The sequence below is a fragment of the Ursus arctos genome, unplaced genomic scaffold, assembly GCF_023065955.2.
Source record: "Ursus arctos isolate Adak ecotype North America unplaced genomic scaffold, UrsArc2.0 scaffold_12, whole genome shotgun sequence".
Taxonomy (NCBI): Eukaryota; Metazoa; Chordata; class Mammalia; order Carnivora; family Ursidae; genus Ursus; species Ursus arctos.
The window spans coordinates 2,365,240-2,381,100 of record NW_026622786.1 but is presented as its reverse complement, the minus strand read 5'-3'; the positions used below and the strand labels follow the sequence as shown (position 1 = coordinate 2,381,100).

Below are 15,861 nucleotides of genomic sequence, written 5' to 3'. Positions count from 1 at the left end.
GGAAGATTGATGTTTTACTGTGTGTCCTCTTATAATGTTTGAATTTTTTTATCAAATGAATATTTTTACTTTTAAAATGCACTTTTATAGTTGTAGAGGTCTAAGATAACAGGTATTTAGTCGTATACTATGTTCACAGCTCTTTGAGGAACGTGTGTGTATGCATAGGGGTGTGTCTCTATTCTCTCTAAGGTTTGGTTCGTGTCAAATAAATTACTATGTATCCTAACTTCTGAAACTTAATGTGTTGTTAGCAGTCTCATGTTACTAAAGATTCTTTAGGAACCTCATTTGGAGATACTACAGTTTATTTAACTATTTTATTAAATGGACTTTTTTTTTAGGACATGTACATTGCTTTCCTTTTTCTTTTTTTTTTTTAAGATTTTATTTGAGAGAGAGAGAAAGAGCAACAGAGATAGCAAGAGAGAGCATGAGCAGGGAGGTGAGGGAAAAGCAGGCTCCCCGCTGAGCAGGGGGCCTGACGTGGGGCTCGATCCCAGGGCCCTGGGATCATGACCTGAGCCAAAGGCAGACGCTTAACCACTGAGCCACACAGGTTCCTCTCCATTTTTGGTTTTTTGGGTTTTTTTGCTGCCTTTTTCTCCCGGTTTTATTGAGATATAATTGACATACAACATTGTATTGGCTTAAGGTGTGAAAACAGTAATTTGATATATATCCATATATATCATATATATTGTGAAATGATTACCACCATTGCTTTCCATTTTTTTTAAGACTTATTTATTCGAGGGGGGGGAGAGAGAGAGTGAGCAAGAGCAGGGGGAGGGGCAGAAGAAGAGGGAGTAGAAGGTCCCCACTGAGCAAGGAGCCCAATGTGGGGCTTGATCGCAGGACCCCAGAATCATCCTGAGCTGAAGGCAGACGCTTAACTGACTGAGCCACCCAGGCAACCCTCCATTTTTAAATAGGTGTTATAAATCTCTAAAACTGCATTGTCCAATACAGTAGTTAACCACTATCTAGCTGTAGGTATTTAAATCATTGAAATGTGAAGGGTCTAGTATTTTCCAGAATATATAAAGAACTGTTGCAACTCAAGGATAAAAAGACAACCCAGTTTAAAAATGGGCAAGATATTTGAATAGTTATTTTTTCAAATAAGATGTGTAAATGACCACTAAGTATATGGAAAGATGCTTGACATCATTAGTCATTAAGGAAATGTCAATCAGAACCCCTTTGTATTAATTAGGATGGCTGTATTCAAAAAGAGACAGTAACAAGTGTTGACGAGCATATTATCACAGCAAGAAGTTCTGTTGGACAGCGCTACTCAAGAATAAACATTTTTGCTTCATTGACCACATTTCATTTTTCAAATCATTCAAATAATCCATAAGCAAATTGTTGTTATAAAAATTTAAATATACAAGGGCGCCTGGGTGGCTCAGTCGTTCAGGTGTTTGCCTTTGGCTCAGGTCATGATCCTGGGGTCCTGGGATCGAGTCCTGTGTTAGGCTCCATGCTCAGTGTGGAGTCTTCTTCTCCCTCTCCCTCTGCCCCTCGCCCCACCCACCCTCTGCTCATGCTCTCTCATTCTCTCTCTCTCTCTCAAATAAATAAAATCTTTTAAAAAAAATTTAAACATACAGTAAAAAACCCAAATCCTATAGACTACCACCTGTCACCGTACTTTATCCTCAGGTAAGCACTGTCATCTGTTTTCTGTGTATCTTTCTGTACCATTTAGTACTTTTACATATATATTTTTATGTGGTTGCCAGTAGTTATTAGTAATAGTTCCATGGTAATGTTTTTAAGTAGCTTAGTTATATATAATACATGCAAATAAAATCCCTCAATGAAAATAAAAAGTTGCTTAGTTATTGGTTTTTTGGAATTTCTTATGTGTAAGTCTCTTACATTCATCAAAGCTTTTCTCATCCACAGGTGATGCTGGGAGCAGAACTCCCAAAGACCAGAAGGTGAGTTGGGACAGGGAAGGTAAAGGTGAGAGGTAAGAATATGAAGATGGGAGAAACTTCTGGCCTGACCATTCTGTCACTTCAGCCATCAACATAATCATCCACTCTATAATTAGCCCTGTGGGTTCCAGGCCTCTAATAGGTGTTCTAAAGATGCAGCAGAGGTTACTTAGAGATGCATGCACTAAGTGCTGTACGAATGTAGAATTTGGCAGCGATCGGCTAGGTGAGATTAATCAAGGAATGTTCCCTAAAGCTGATTTCTGAACCAGATTTATAAGAAAGGGCAGTTTTGCCTGATAAAGTAACCATACCTTCCCAACCATAACTCATTCTGTTTTGTTTTTTGAAAGACAAGTTCTTATTCTCAAGTCTAACCCATGCTATTTTAAAACTTGTTTCCCTCATCACCTTTCTTGTAGCTCCGTGAAGCTATGGCTGCCTTAAGAAAGTCAGCTCAGGATGTCCAGAAGTTCATGGATGCTGTCAACAAGAAGAGCAGTTCCCAGGATCTACATAAAGGTTAGGGTCTGGAGGTACCTTGGTATAGAGGATGGGGGCAGGGATGGGAGGTGAATTCCTACAGAGATTTCATGGGTAAACGGCTTTGTTTTAGCATCTCAGAATCTTCTTCCACCTCTGTTGGGTTCTTTTAAACATCACGGTTTTCCTTGTCTGCTTAAGCCTTTTGTCTGCTGATTTTCCAGTGTGTGGTGGCTTTATCCAAATACCTTTTTAGCTCTGTGCTCATGACTACTTGTTGATGGAGTTTAGAAGAGAACAACTGAAACTTTTTTTTTCTTTTAAGATTTTACTTATTTATTTGCCAGAAAGAGAAAGAGAGAGAGAAAGCACAAGCAGGGGGAATGGCGGGCAGAGGGAGAAGCAGGTGGCCCTCTGAACAAGGAGCCTGATGCAGGACTCAATCCCAGGACCCTGGGATCATGACCTGAGCTGAAGGCAGGTGCTTAACTGACTGAGCCTCCCAGCCATCCTGCAACTCAAACTTTTATAAAGAGGTCCGAGGGAAACTTTGTCCTGTAGGGCTGTTAACAGATCAACACGAAAATGTTTTATAAATACTACTTCATACTTAATGAGTGTAATTAATATTGTTAATTCGGAGTTGGAAATACTTAAAGTGAGATGGTCTTGAATTATGTGTGAATTTCAGTTATGTATTTCCTATTAGCATAAATAATTGAGTCAGCTGTGTTTTTTGTCTGCCCAAGAGAGGAGCAGAAGTGGATCAATGATTGCCCCATTTTCCCCAATTACTGTATTATACCATCCTTAGTTTCCCATTCACTCTCCCGATCTATGCCATATCTCTTTAGAACGACTTTGCTTTCTTTCGTAGGAACCTTGAGTCAGATGTCTGGAGAACTGAGCAAGGATGGTGACCTGATAGTCAGCATGCGCATCCTGGGCAAGAAGAGAACTAAGACATGGCACAAAGGCACCCTTATTGCCATCCAGACGGTTGGTATGTTCAAGCTAGAAGAGCTAAGGAAGGGCAACCTGCAGGTCTCCATTGCTGATCATTTCTTCTCCCCACAGCCTTGCCTTTTGTCCTCATGTAACAGTCAGGATTTACACAGAAACTGGTGGTTTTATAAATTTTGTTCATCTTTTCCTTTTATTCAGGACCAGGAAAGAAGTACAAGGTGAAATTCGACAACAAAGGAAAGAGTCTCCTGTCGGGGAACCATATTGCCTATGATTACCACCCTCCTGCTGACAAGCTGTTTGTGGGCAGTCGAGTGGTGGCCAAATACAAGGATGGGAATCAGGTCTGGCTCTATGCTGGCATTGTAGCCGAGACACCAAACGTCAAAAACAAGCTCAGGTACCTGGACAGAGGATTGTAAAGAGAGTAGAGGCCAGTAGCAAAGCACCTGCCCTAATCAGACCATAGTCCAGATCTCACAATTAGCTTTTGTGTTTAGGCCCCAGTGACCAGAAACCCTTGCTCTTTTTTTTGCTACAGGGGTCGTGTGAGTGATTCTTCCTCCTTTTTTTCTTTTGTTCTCAAGAAGAAAACTTGGAGGAAAACTAGGAGGAGAGTCGTCAAAATTGTTTAATGGTTAGGGGAATAGAAGGAAGGTGAAACTAAATGGTTTTAGCAAAATAGGAGTCTGATAGTGAAACAAGAATAAATAGCCTTTGGAAAAGCGGAGGTAAGTTGCTTAGATTGAGGGAGAATCCTAACTCTTAGAAGGGAGAGTAATAGGAAGGAAGTAGTAGACTGGAACATTTTCCCAGGAGTGTCCTATTTGTGATCATGAGTGGAAGCTATGATAATTCTGTGGGTCATGTTAACATAACCCCTGATCTTTCTGCCATCACTCTTTCCTTACAGGTTTCTCATTTTCTTTGATGATGGCTACGCTTCCTACGTTACACAGTCTGAACTCTATCCCATTTGTCGGCCACGTGAGTGTCACTCCTTCCTTCCTGAGTTTTATCCATTTCCTCTTCTACCTTGTATTTCTTCTTAAGATAATCCGTTGAAAAGCCCTGATATTAAAAGAAAAGAAAGGGAGGGAGCCAGGCATGTCAGCCGGCCATGATATTTGTGGTGCTTCCATCTCAAAGAGCGTAAGTTTGGTTAATGTCTTTTGGAAGATACAGTTTTTGGAAGATACAGTTCTATTTGCTTATCTCTAGTGCTGGATCTTTGTAGTCAAAGAGTGGGACACTAGGAGATCATCACTGACCTTGGGGGGACTCTCTTACTGTAGCTGTGTTTTGATTTCAGTTCTGAGTGATTTAGGCTTAAGAAGATGTTACTTCTTTCCTAGTCTTATCCTTCATCTCACGTTTTGTAAATCTGTAGTCTGCATGGTGCTCTCTGCAGAAGCTGAATTAAATGGAGGCTTCACAGTGTCTTCTATACTTGTGTCTCTGGCTTGAGAACAGACTCCTACAAAGCAGTTGTTTTTAATTACAAAAGAGTTAACTAACACTGCTCCCTTTCCACATAACATGGCAGTAAATACATTCAGGGTCCCTGAGAAGTAATCTGATAGAGAATGAGAAGGAAGGACAAAATTTTTTTTATCAGTTTCGTGATGCCACCTGATCTTTTTTATTTATCTCTCGATTTATATCAAGTTAGCAAGAATTTTCACTTGAATTTTCCTAAACAAAACATCCATTTTTATGAAATAAGGGACTCACCTGTATTTGCATATTGCTTAGTTAGTATTTCTTTACTTGATCTGTGTGTGCATTTACACACTAGGTTCAGTACTTTTAGGTAGCCTTGGTTTTGCTTCTGAGGTTTTGTTTTCTTCATGTATTTTTTCTCTCCCTCCTTGAAAAATGCCCAACATCTCCTTGCCAACCATTTATTTTTTCCTATCAAGACATGCCCTGGGGCGCCTGGCTCGCAAAGTTGGTAGAGTATGCAGCTCTTGATCTTGGAGTCATGAGTTCAAGCCCCACATTGGGCATAGAGATTACTTAAAAAAGAAAAAAAGACCTGCTCCGCTTGCCCTCTCTCAGCCCCCCTTCTTCCTTGGGACAGTGAAGAAGACTTGGGAGGACATAGAGGACGTCTCCTGCCGGGACTTCATAGAAGAGTATATCACGGCTTACCCCAACCGCCCCATGGTGCTGCTCAAGAGTGGCCAGCTTATCAAGACTGAGTGGGAAGGCACATGGTGGAAGTCTCGGGTCGAGGAGGTGGACGGCAGCCTAGTCAGGATTCTCTTCCTGGTACTGTTTCTTCCCCAGAGTTTCGGAGGCAAGGGTTAGGGTGGGATGGGGGAGCATAAGAGGCAGTAATGAAGATGATTTTGTAGTTCTCCATAATTTTCCTCTTTTTTTATCCTATCTGTTCTGTTTCGGGTCAAATTTTACTTTGTGTTTTTATTTCTCTCTGATGGTTATGAAAATAAATTCCCTGGGGCACCTGGGTGGCTCAGTTGGTTAAGTGTCTGCCTTCTACTCAGGTCATGATCTTGGGGTCCTGGGATTGAGCCCCACGTCAGGCTCCCTGCTCAGCAAGGGGTCTGCTGCTTCCTCTCCCTCTGCCTCTCCACTCTCAGCCCGTTTGTGCGCACACATGGTCACTCACTCTCATAAAATCTTTAAAAAATAATAATAAATTCCCTAAATTTAATTATGAGTTAATTTGCCTGTTGGTTTGTTTTTCTCTCTCTGTCAGAATACTGCATTGCATGTAGGCACAGAGAAGGCAGTTCCATTTGTCCAGGGTCAGGGATTTGGTAGCATAGTGAGACAAAAAGAAGGCATGAAAGAATGAGAGGTCTTGATGATTTTTTTTTAAGATTTATTTATTTTAGAGAGAGAGAGCAAGAGAGTGCAAGCAGGAGTCGGGGAGGAGCAGAGGGAGCCCGATGCGATGCGAGGCTCCATCCTGGGACTCAGGTCATGACCTGAGCCAAAGGCAGATGCTTAATTGACAGCCACTGGGGCACCCCTTGATGATCTTTCAAGGCCCTGTTTAACTCTTGGATCTTCTGTACCCGTCCCCTTCTCCCCATTCATGCCTTTCGTAACGTTACAGTCCTTTGAGCTGTCCTCAGCCCTTTGTTCCTAAGGCCTTACCCGTGTCATACCACTTTTACTCAATGTAATAAACATCTGTCTCTCCCGTAATTTCTTAAGGAAGGAGTATGTATATATATTTTTTTTCCTGATGGCTGTCATGGAGCCTGGAACATACGTTTATGTGAATACATAAGGAATTTGGGATTCATCAGGGAGGTTTCCTTCAAGGAGGCACATGGAAGCATATTCTCCACAGATGGGAGGATAGATCCTAGCCTTTAATTCATTTCCCTCCAACCTCCTTCCTCCCCGTCCCCTAGGATGACAAGAGATGTGAATGGATCTATCGAGGCTCTACACGGCTAGAGCCCATGTTCAGCATGAAGACTTCCTCAGCCTCTGCATTGGAGAAGAAGCAAGGGGGACAGCTCCGGACACGTCCAAATATGGGTATGTCCTGAAGGGGACACCAAAAGGGAGGAAAGAAACAGACAAAGCAGCAAAGGAGAGTAATACATTAGCTACCATTTGTTCACCAGGGTGACACTGCTGACTCATTGGAAGCAGGATGTGTGCCCTGAGTTGTTGCCAGTAGTACCGATGGATTTGTGGTGCTGCCTGCACATGTAGTGGCTCTGCTTCATTCTAAACGACCCCATAAAAATCTAAAAACAACTGGCTTAGGTTAGGGGCCAACGTGGTAGTAGTTACCTCTGTTATCCACGTGAAGATTGTCTGCTTTGTATGTTATCCATGGTCAATTTTTTTTAAAGCCCAAACTGCTTTTGTTTTTATATGTTCCTGGAATACTTTTTGGTTGGTTTTTCCTGATAACGTTAGTTGATCAAAGAACGCATTTTTAAAATTTTTTGCTAAAAAACGACCTAATTACTAACATAAACCGTGTTTGAGGAAGGCAGAGAAAGCCTTACTGAGTCAAAGCCAGCCAGTGCCAGTATTTTCACTCATTGGTGTAAATAATGAGAACCAACAGTCTTTAACACTTACTCAGAATGTTTCCATTGCTGCTTGCGTACATTATGTAAATTGAGGATCAGGTGTGTGCATGAATATACATGACACAGTTGTCATCTTCAGTGGTCAATTTTCTTTTTCCTCTAGGTGCTGTGAGGAGCAAAGGCCCCGTGGTCCAATACACCCAGGATCTGACCGGTACCGGGACCCAGTTCAAGCCAGTGGAGCCCCCACAGCCTGCAGCCCCTCCTGCCCCCCCTGCGCCCCCTGTCCCACCTGCCCCACCTGCTCCCCCTCTGTCCCCACAGGCAGGTGACAATGAGTGAGTGATATTCTTTCTTATTTACTAGTTGCTTTCACATTGCATTTTCTGTATCCTTTACTGTATGATGTCTGATCTCTTAGCAGCTTGGAAAGTCAGCTTGCCCAATCTCGGAAGCAGGTAGCCAAAAAGAGCACATCCTTCCGGCCAGGATCTGTGGGCTCTGGTCATTCCTCCCCTACATCTCCTGCACTCAGTGAAAATGTCCCTGCTGGGAAACTTGGCAGCAACCAGACGTACAGGTGAGAAACTCCCAGGCTCTCTGTGGGGAGATGGCAGCATAAACTAAATGGTCACTTATGGGGACATTCCTTGGTTCCAAAGTGCTTGAAGTTATAATGGTGAGGAGTTTGGACTTGAAAGCTTTTTTTTTTTAAAGATTTATTTATTTATTTGAGAGAGAGAGAGAGTGTGCGTGTACTGTCTGTGGGGAGGGACAGTGAGAATCTCAAGTGGACTCCACACTGAGCGAGGAGCCTGATGCGGGGCTTGATCTCAGGATCCTGAAATCATGACCAGAGCCGAAATGGAGTCGAACATTTAACCGACTAAGCCACCCAGGTGCCCCGAAAAGAAAGCTTTACTTGGGAAATTTCCAACAAACAGGGCGTAAAATTAATTGAATTAGAAATTAGGTGCCTAGAAATATGGAATCACTAGAAAGTCATTTGTTAAAACTTGTCATTGAATGTGGTGTCATCTTGGTACAATAGAAAGATTACTACTGCCTCTGTCCTTGAATCAGGAGTTAGTCAAGATGTCTGTAGGACACATAAAAGAGGAAAAACCTTGGTAGAAAACTGGACTGTTTTTTCTATAATTCACGGGCAAAAAAAGCTAGGAAAAGGTATACTGTTGAGGTGGAGATGTTTTCAGTCAGCGAAGAGTCACCAGGGCCCTTCATTGTCCAGGTGTGGTAACGCAAGGAAAAACATGACTTCTTTGGGTCCTCTGTAGCTTCCCGGGCACAGCTCTTTGAAGGATAAGTGCATTAGCCAGCCGCAGGGGTCCTTCCGCAGCAGAGAGGTCCCGTTGCCCCCTTACCTGATCTCTTGCATGTCTTTCGCAGGTCACCTTTAGGTTCAACAGCCTCTGCCCCAGCAGCACCCCCAGCACCCCCAGCACCCGTGGCACCGCCCGCCTTCCACGGCATGCTGGAGCGGGCCCCAGCAGAGCCCTCCTACCGCGCCCCCATGGAGAAGCTCTTCTACTTACCTCATGTGTGCAGCTATACGTGTCTGTCCCGAGTCAGACCTATGAGAAGTGCGCAGTACCGGGGCAAGAATCCTCTGCTCGTCCCACTTCTCTACGACTTCCGGCGGATGACGGCCCGCCGCCGAGTTAACCGCAAGATGGGCTTTCATGTTATCTATAAGACACCCTGTGGCCTCTGCCTTCGGACAATGCAGGAGATCGAACGCTATCTTTTTGAGACTGGCTGTGACTTCCTCTTCCTGGAGATGTTCTGTTTGGATCCATATGTTCTTGTGGACCGAAAGTTTCAGCCCTATAAACCTTTTTACTATATTTTGGACATCACTTATGGGAAGGAAGATGTTCCCCTCTCCTGTGTCAATGAGATTGACACAACCCCCCCACCCCAGGTGGCCTACAGTAAGGAACGAATCCCGGGCAAGGGTGTTTTCATTAACACAGGCCCAGAATTTCTGGTCGGTTGTGACTGCAAAGACGGGTGCCGTGACAAGTGAGTTGGTAGGGTAATTGCTAGCCCTGCCTCCAACTTTGTTATCCTTGTCTTTCCTTTGCCTTATAACTCCATTCATTTCCTACTTACGTCCTCCTTCAGCTGGAGCTCCTGCTGTAAGGCCTTCATGAAAGCTGTGGGAGGCTTGGGTCTGATGTGGCCCCCACTGCATGACCCTGGGTACACGTGTCCTGTGTTTGTTTCTTTCTCTGATTCTCCCCCTTTTCCTTTGTGTCCCTCCATCGTGCTTTCAGTTGCCACTTGGTTTCATTCTATCTTACCCTCACTCTTGTCATGTTCTTACTGTCTTTACCCTTCTCGTTTACGTGTATGAGAGAAAAAGATTTTCACTAACTTCTCCCTGTCCTTTGGTAGTACTTCCCGCCTCTAAAGAAAGTCTCACAGGTCTAGCCGTCATACCCTTCTGTCTTACTCAGGTCCAAATGTGCCTGTCATCAGCTAACTATCCAGGCCACAGCCTGCACCCCGGGCGGCCAGATCAACCCTAACTCTGGCTACCAGTACAAGAGACTAGAAGAGTGTCTGCCCACAGGGTAAGTAGGGGAAGGTGAAGCACCTCAGACACGGAGTTCTAAAAATTGGAACCAAAAATAGAGTAACTGAAACCAGGTATTTCATCAGTTAAATCTTATTTACTGAATTTGCAGCACGTGTTTGTTCCTTGGGCTTTCCTTTAAATGGAGACTTCTAATGATTGACTGGAACCTAGCAATTGCAGTTAAAGATGTTCTTAATTTCATAGTTGTACGTATACCCTAACAGACTGTGGTTATGCTGGCAAGGGGGACGCGTTCAGAGAGAAGTATGCAGGGACCTGACTATATAGGACTTTGTAAATGAGAATAAAAATTAGAACCAAACCATGGTGCGATAGGAAGCTGTTAGAGGGGGCGCCTGGGTGGCGCAGTTATTAAGCATCTGCCTTCGGCTCGGCTCGGGTCGTGATCCCAGGGGCCTGGGATCGAGTCCCGCATTGGGCTCCCTGCTCGGCGGGAAGCCTGCTTCTCCCTCTCCCACTCCCCCTGCTGGTGTTCCCTCTCTCACTGTGTCTCTCTCTCTGTCCAATAAATAAAATCTGAAAAAAAAAAAGAAGAAGAAGCTGTTAGAGAATTTTAAGCAGGCAAATTGATGCCATGTGCCTTTTGAAGGTTACCGTGGCTGCTTTGTGGAGACTAGGTCTTGGGGGTAAAATGGTTATATATGAACATGGAAACTAACAAAGCTGGTGCTCAAGATACATAATCAGCAGAGAACAGAAGAGAGGAGAAAAACATCAATGAAATAATTCAGAAATTGTCCCATAATTGAAGGGTCTGTTTCCAAATGGAAAATGCCAGTCATGTCCCGGCATAACAGATGAAAATAGATCCCCACTAACACACATTGATAATAAAATGTGATCATTGTGTATACAGAACACTGAAGACAAAAAAAAAAAAAAAAAATCCTAGAGCCTCTAGAGAAGAGAAATAGACCACAAAAATAAAGACTCAGAATATCTTCAGCCTTCTCAAAATGACATTAGAAGCTGGATGGAAATTAAGGACTCTATTCAGAATTCTAAGGGAAAACTTATTTCTAACCTAGAGTTCTAAACCCCAGGCATGAATTTTAAGTGTTAAAGCAAACTAAAGACATTTTTTAGACATGAAATACCTCAAAATTGTCTATTAGTCCCCTTCTCAGAAAGGAAAAAGATCTGTCTTCGGCTCAGGTCATGATCCCAGGGTCCTGGGATTGAGCCCCATGTTGGGCTCTCTGCTCCCCAGGGAGCTTGCTTCTCCCTCTCCGTGCTGTTCCCCCAGCTTGTACTCTCTCTCAAGTCAATAAGTAAAATCTTGAAAAAAAGAAAGTTAACTGGAATTGTTTGCCAGAATAAGGGGAAGAGTTAAAAGGGAGGAAGGCATACTGATGCAGGAAATAGCGGCTCCAGCTCAAAAGAGCATTGAGGGAGAACCCCACAGATGGTGGAGTGAAGGGGTCTTCCAGGCTGACAGCTGTGCACCGGACGGGACAGCCCGCGTGAGAGCAGCACGGATCCGGCTACAGGAGAAGCTCTTGTATGGAGAATGGGCTTAGCAGAAAACCTGGTACGTCTGAGGATCTTCACAAGAGATCGAGGCTACCAGGGAAGTCAGGAGATGAATTTGTGCTGAATGCAAATTGAGAACTAAGCAAAGGGAGAGACAGTCACTAACTTTAGCTGCATCGCTGTATCATGTATGTTTTAATTATAATAAAACCTGAGTCTTGTAACAATGTTTAGATTTGCTAATGCTAGGTAGTAGATAAGTGTTCACTGTATCTTTCTTCGTGTTTGAAATGTTTCATAGAAATATTTCAGATAACCACAAATAATACGTCACTTCCCTGCCTCAAACTTTAATAGCTTCCCACTGCACTTTGGATTTCGTTCTGCCACTCTTCATCTTGGGTCACAAGACACTGTACTATCTGGCCCCTCCTATCTCTTTCCCTTCAAAACTGTGCTAACCACACTGATATTCTTCAGTTACCGAATCCAGTTTGCCCGGTGTTTGCCAGCCTACCTCAGGGGCCTTTGTACATGCTGTGCCCTCTGCTTGGCATCTGTCCACTGTTCTTTGCCTGGTTATCTTCTTTAACCTTGAGCTCTCAGCTTTAATCTCACCTCCTCAGAGAGACCTTTCTTGGCCAATCTAAAACTAGGTCATTTTCCCTCCCTTAACGCTCTCGTTGAGCACCCTGTTTGTGTTTTTATAGCATCTGGGGCAACTTTCATTTATGTGCTGCCTTGCGTTTGTTCTGTTTGTTTCTGTTAGCATGTGAGCTCCGTGGGGATGGGAACCTGTCTGTCTTGCTCACCGTGGTATCACCAGCAGCTGACTGGCCCAGTGCCTGGCACATAGTAACTACTTAAAGAAATTTTGTTGAATGAATGAATGAATGATACAGTATAACTACTCTGAAAAGTTTCATACAGTGGTGATTAGACCTAAGTTCAAATTCTGACTTCATCCATTCTAAGCTGATCTTGTGTTATTAGCTGTAAACAGAAGAGTTGAACACACATGCTCCCCATCCCCACTGAGGTTTTCAGGGACCTAACAAAGTTGTTTCTTGATACGGTGCTAGTTAACGTGGTGTGTTTTTGAAAATTCTTTGAGCTGTAGACATGTATGTGTACTTTCCTCTGTGTATGTTATGTTTTCATTGTTTTATTTTTGAGTAATCTCTACACTCAGTGTAGGGCTCAAACTCATGACCTCTGTGGTTGAGTCACATGCTCTACCCACTGAGCCAGCTGGGCACCCCACTTTCCAAGTTTCTTAAGGTTAAAAAAAAATCCTTATAGGGTGCTCCAAGGTTAGAATGGAGAATGTATATAACGCGTATTGGCATGATGCCAAACACAAAGTATATGTTCAGTGAATAGAAGCTGCTTTTACCATCTTTGTCCAAGAAGATAGGACCACTGTCAGCTCTCTAATTGTACTGGTGTCATCTTTCCAAAAGTAGATGTCTCCCAAATTTCCTTGTCAGGAAAATAAGTGAAATCCCAACACTGAACAAAGTAGATGGAGCGGAAAAATTGATACCTGAAAAGATCACAGTTTTCTCAGTATGACCGTTTGCTAGATCTCTCTAACTTTGATAGTTTATTTTTTCAATAGTTAATCTGTGCAGCTCCTTAAACTTGTTAGAATATGAGCTCCCTGAGAGGAAAGATGATGACTTTTTCCATTATTGACTTCCCAACGTGTGGAACAGCTCTTGGTGGTTAGTAAATGTTCACAGAATGAAAGAATGGAAAGTCAGCTATACCAGAATTTTTGTTCCAATTCCCCCTCTTTAGTCTCTTTCAGTATCTATTATATTGGTTTCTGCTTTTCTCACGTATCTTTATTTTCTATATCTCTTTCTATGAACTGATGTAGTCTGTGTACTATTTTAATGGATCTTAATCTGTATTCACATCAATTTGCTTCGCTTTTCTCCAGGTGTCAGGCATTCCGGTATTCACTGTTACTAGCTAGTGCTTTAAGAACCCGTATAAGTCACTTTTCCCCCTTCTGAATTATTTCCTTCGGCTCTATTCCCAAATGAATCCAAGGGCATAGACAGCAGTACATTCACTCACTTAGATCACTGTGTACTAAGTGTTGATACCTTACGAATTGTAACCGTTCTGTGGACTGAACGGATGCTCTAGTGATCATGTTATGATTGAGTTTATTGTCACTCCTCCCAGAGTTTATGAGTGTAACAAACGCTGCAAATGTGACCCACACATGTGCACAAACCGGTTGGTGCAGCATGGACTCCAGGTTCGGCTACAGCTATTCAAGACGCAGAACAAGGGCTGGGGTATCCGCTGCTTGGATGACATTGCCAAAGGCTCCTTTGTCTGTATTTATGCAGGTTGGTGATGAAACGAAAGAGTTGCCTCTGGGGTTAGGACACGGTGGGGAATTGAATCCGAAAGAAGCTGAACAGAGGAATAAAATGCTTGACATGTGAACTTGGGAGTAAGAGGAGGCCAGGATTTTCTTCCGTAAAGATCAGGACAAGTGATGTGCCTGTCCAGGTGGACCAGGAGGGGACAAAGAGCTTTATAAGGACAAGAAGGAAAAGGGATAAAGTGGACATGAGGATTTTTCAGACAAGGGACATGGGAGCAGAGTCCAGTGTGTCATTTTCTCCCATGTCCCTCCACCCGGAGGCTTTTAGCATGGCTGCAAACACCCTTTTGAGAAACCAAGTAAAGAGGAAGATGGGATGGCAGAAAGGGCAGGCTTTAAAACTAGAGGAAAGCTGCCTGTCTTCTCATAGTTAAGACACTGAGGAGACGGGAGAGCCCATAATGGAGGTGTTTTGACTGTGTGCTGGGGGGCTCGGTATTGCTGGCAGGACCCCCCTATACTTTCTGAAAGATCCTTATAACCATGGAAGGCCTTTGATCCTCTTCGTTCCCAGGCAAGATCCTGACAGATGACTTTGCAGACAAGGAGGGCCTGGAGATGGGTGATGAGTACTTTGCCAATCTGGACCATATCGAGAGCGTGGAGAACTTCAAGGAAGGATATGAGAGTGACGCCCCCTGTTCCTCTGACAGCAGCGGGGTGGACTTGAAAGACCAGGAAGATGGCAACAGTGGTACAGAGGATCCCGAGGAGTCCAATGATGACAGCTCTGATGACAACTTCTGTAAAGATGAGGACTTCAGCACCAGCTCCGTGTGGCGCAGCTATGCTACCCGGCGGCAGACCCGGGGCCAAAAGGAGAACGGACTGTCTGAGACAGCTTCCAAGGACTCCCGCCCCCCAGACCTTGGCCCCCCACATATTCCTGTCCCTCCAGTGATCCCTGTGGGTGGCTGCAATCCACCCTCCTCTGAAGAGACACCCAAGAACAAGGTGGCCTCATGGTTGAGCTGCAATAGTGTCAGTGATGGTGGCTTTGCCGACTCTGATAGCCGTTCATCCTTCAAGACTAGCGAAGGTGGGGAAGGCCGGGCTGGGGGAGGCCGAGGGGAGGCTGAGAAGGCCTCCACTTCAGGGCCGGGCTTCAAGGATGAGGGAGACATCAAGCAGGCAAAGAAAGAGGTAAGTGGTGGCAGGAAACTCGGAGAGCAGTGGCTTTTGGGTAACTTTGGTGTAGCAACTTAATGTGGCTTACCCTCGCTCCGCACGTGTAGTTTACGGGATGCATAGTTCTGTGGCAAACCGGATTATCTCCCCCCTCCGCCCAGCACATTCCTAGTGCTTAAAGAACCAAATTATTTTAAAATCAACCTGGCGAAGAACATTCCAAAGTAAAGGATTTATAAGGATTATTTAAAAGGGTTTTTTTTAAGTGTTATTTCAAGTTTACAGCATTGATTTCAAATTATCTATAGCATTGCTATCTTTTGTTATACTTAAAAACCAAGAATTGAGGGGCACCTGGGTGGCTCAGTCAGTTGGGCATCTGACTCTTGATTTCAGCTCAGGTCATGATCTCGGGGTCATGATTGAGCCCCATGCTGGGCTCACGTCGGCTTGAGATTCTCTCGCGCTCTCCCTCTGCCCCCTGCCCCTGCTTGCACTCTCTAGCTCCATCTCTCTCAAACAAATAAATCCTTAGAGAAAAAACAATTGATTCTAGATTTTTATTGATGGTGAACCTTAGCACATGACAGGTGTAAACTGTCCCTTGTCCTTGTAAGATTCCACCATGTTTGCTTTGAACATCTTTTGCCCTGTCATTGGAAAGGGTTCGAAACCCCCTCTCGGGGTGTCCTGACGAGGACATGATTGTTCCTGTCACGCTGCAGGCAGTCTCTCTAGATAGCACACTTCTCATAAGCTGGTGTGTTTGGAGGTCACCTGAGATCAAGTCTTAAT

At 44.0% G+C, this 15,861-nt stretch overlaps 1 protein-coding gene across 4 annotated transcripts in view; it reads left to right on the top strand.

Moving 5' to 3' along the window:
- SETDB1 (SET domain bifurcated histone lysine methyltransferase 1) overlaps window positions 1–15,861 on the top strand; it is a 30,595-nt gene that overhangs the window by 12,399 nt on the left and 2,335 nt on the right. For 2 of the 4 annotated variants that reach the window (XM_026486658.4, XM_026486655.4), the window contains exons 4-16: window positions 1,918–1,952; window positions 2,375–2,474; window positions 3,313–3,438; window positions 3,600–3,801; window positions 4,315–4,388; window positions 5,485–5,675; window positions 6,794–6,923; window positions 7,596–7,770; window positions 7,854–8,012; window positions 8,840–9,475; window positions 9,913–10,029; window positions 13,728–13,897; window positions 14,453–15,081. In XM_026486658.4, the coding sequence (XP_026342443.2) occupies window positions 1,918–1,952; window positions 2,375–2,474; window positions 3,313–3,438; window positions 3,600–3,801; window positions 4,315–4,388; window positions 5,485–5,675; window positions 6,794–6,923; window positions 7,596–7,770; window positions 7,854–8,012; window positions 8,840–9,475; window positions 9,913–10,029; window positions 13,728–13,897; window positions 14,453–15,081 (2,744 nt within the window). The remainder of the gene's footprint in view (window positions 1–1,917; window positions 1,953–2,374; window positions 2,475–3,312; window positions 3,439–3,599; window positions 3,802–4,314; window positions 4,389–5,484; window positions 5,676–6,793; window positions 6,924–7,595; window positions 7,771–7,853; window positions 8,013–8,839; window positions 9,476–9,912; window positions 10,030–13,727; window positions 13,898–14,452; window positions 15,082–15,861) is intronic. The other 2 variants (XM_048220569.2, XM_026486659.4) reach the window with 1 other exon arrangement.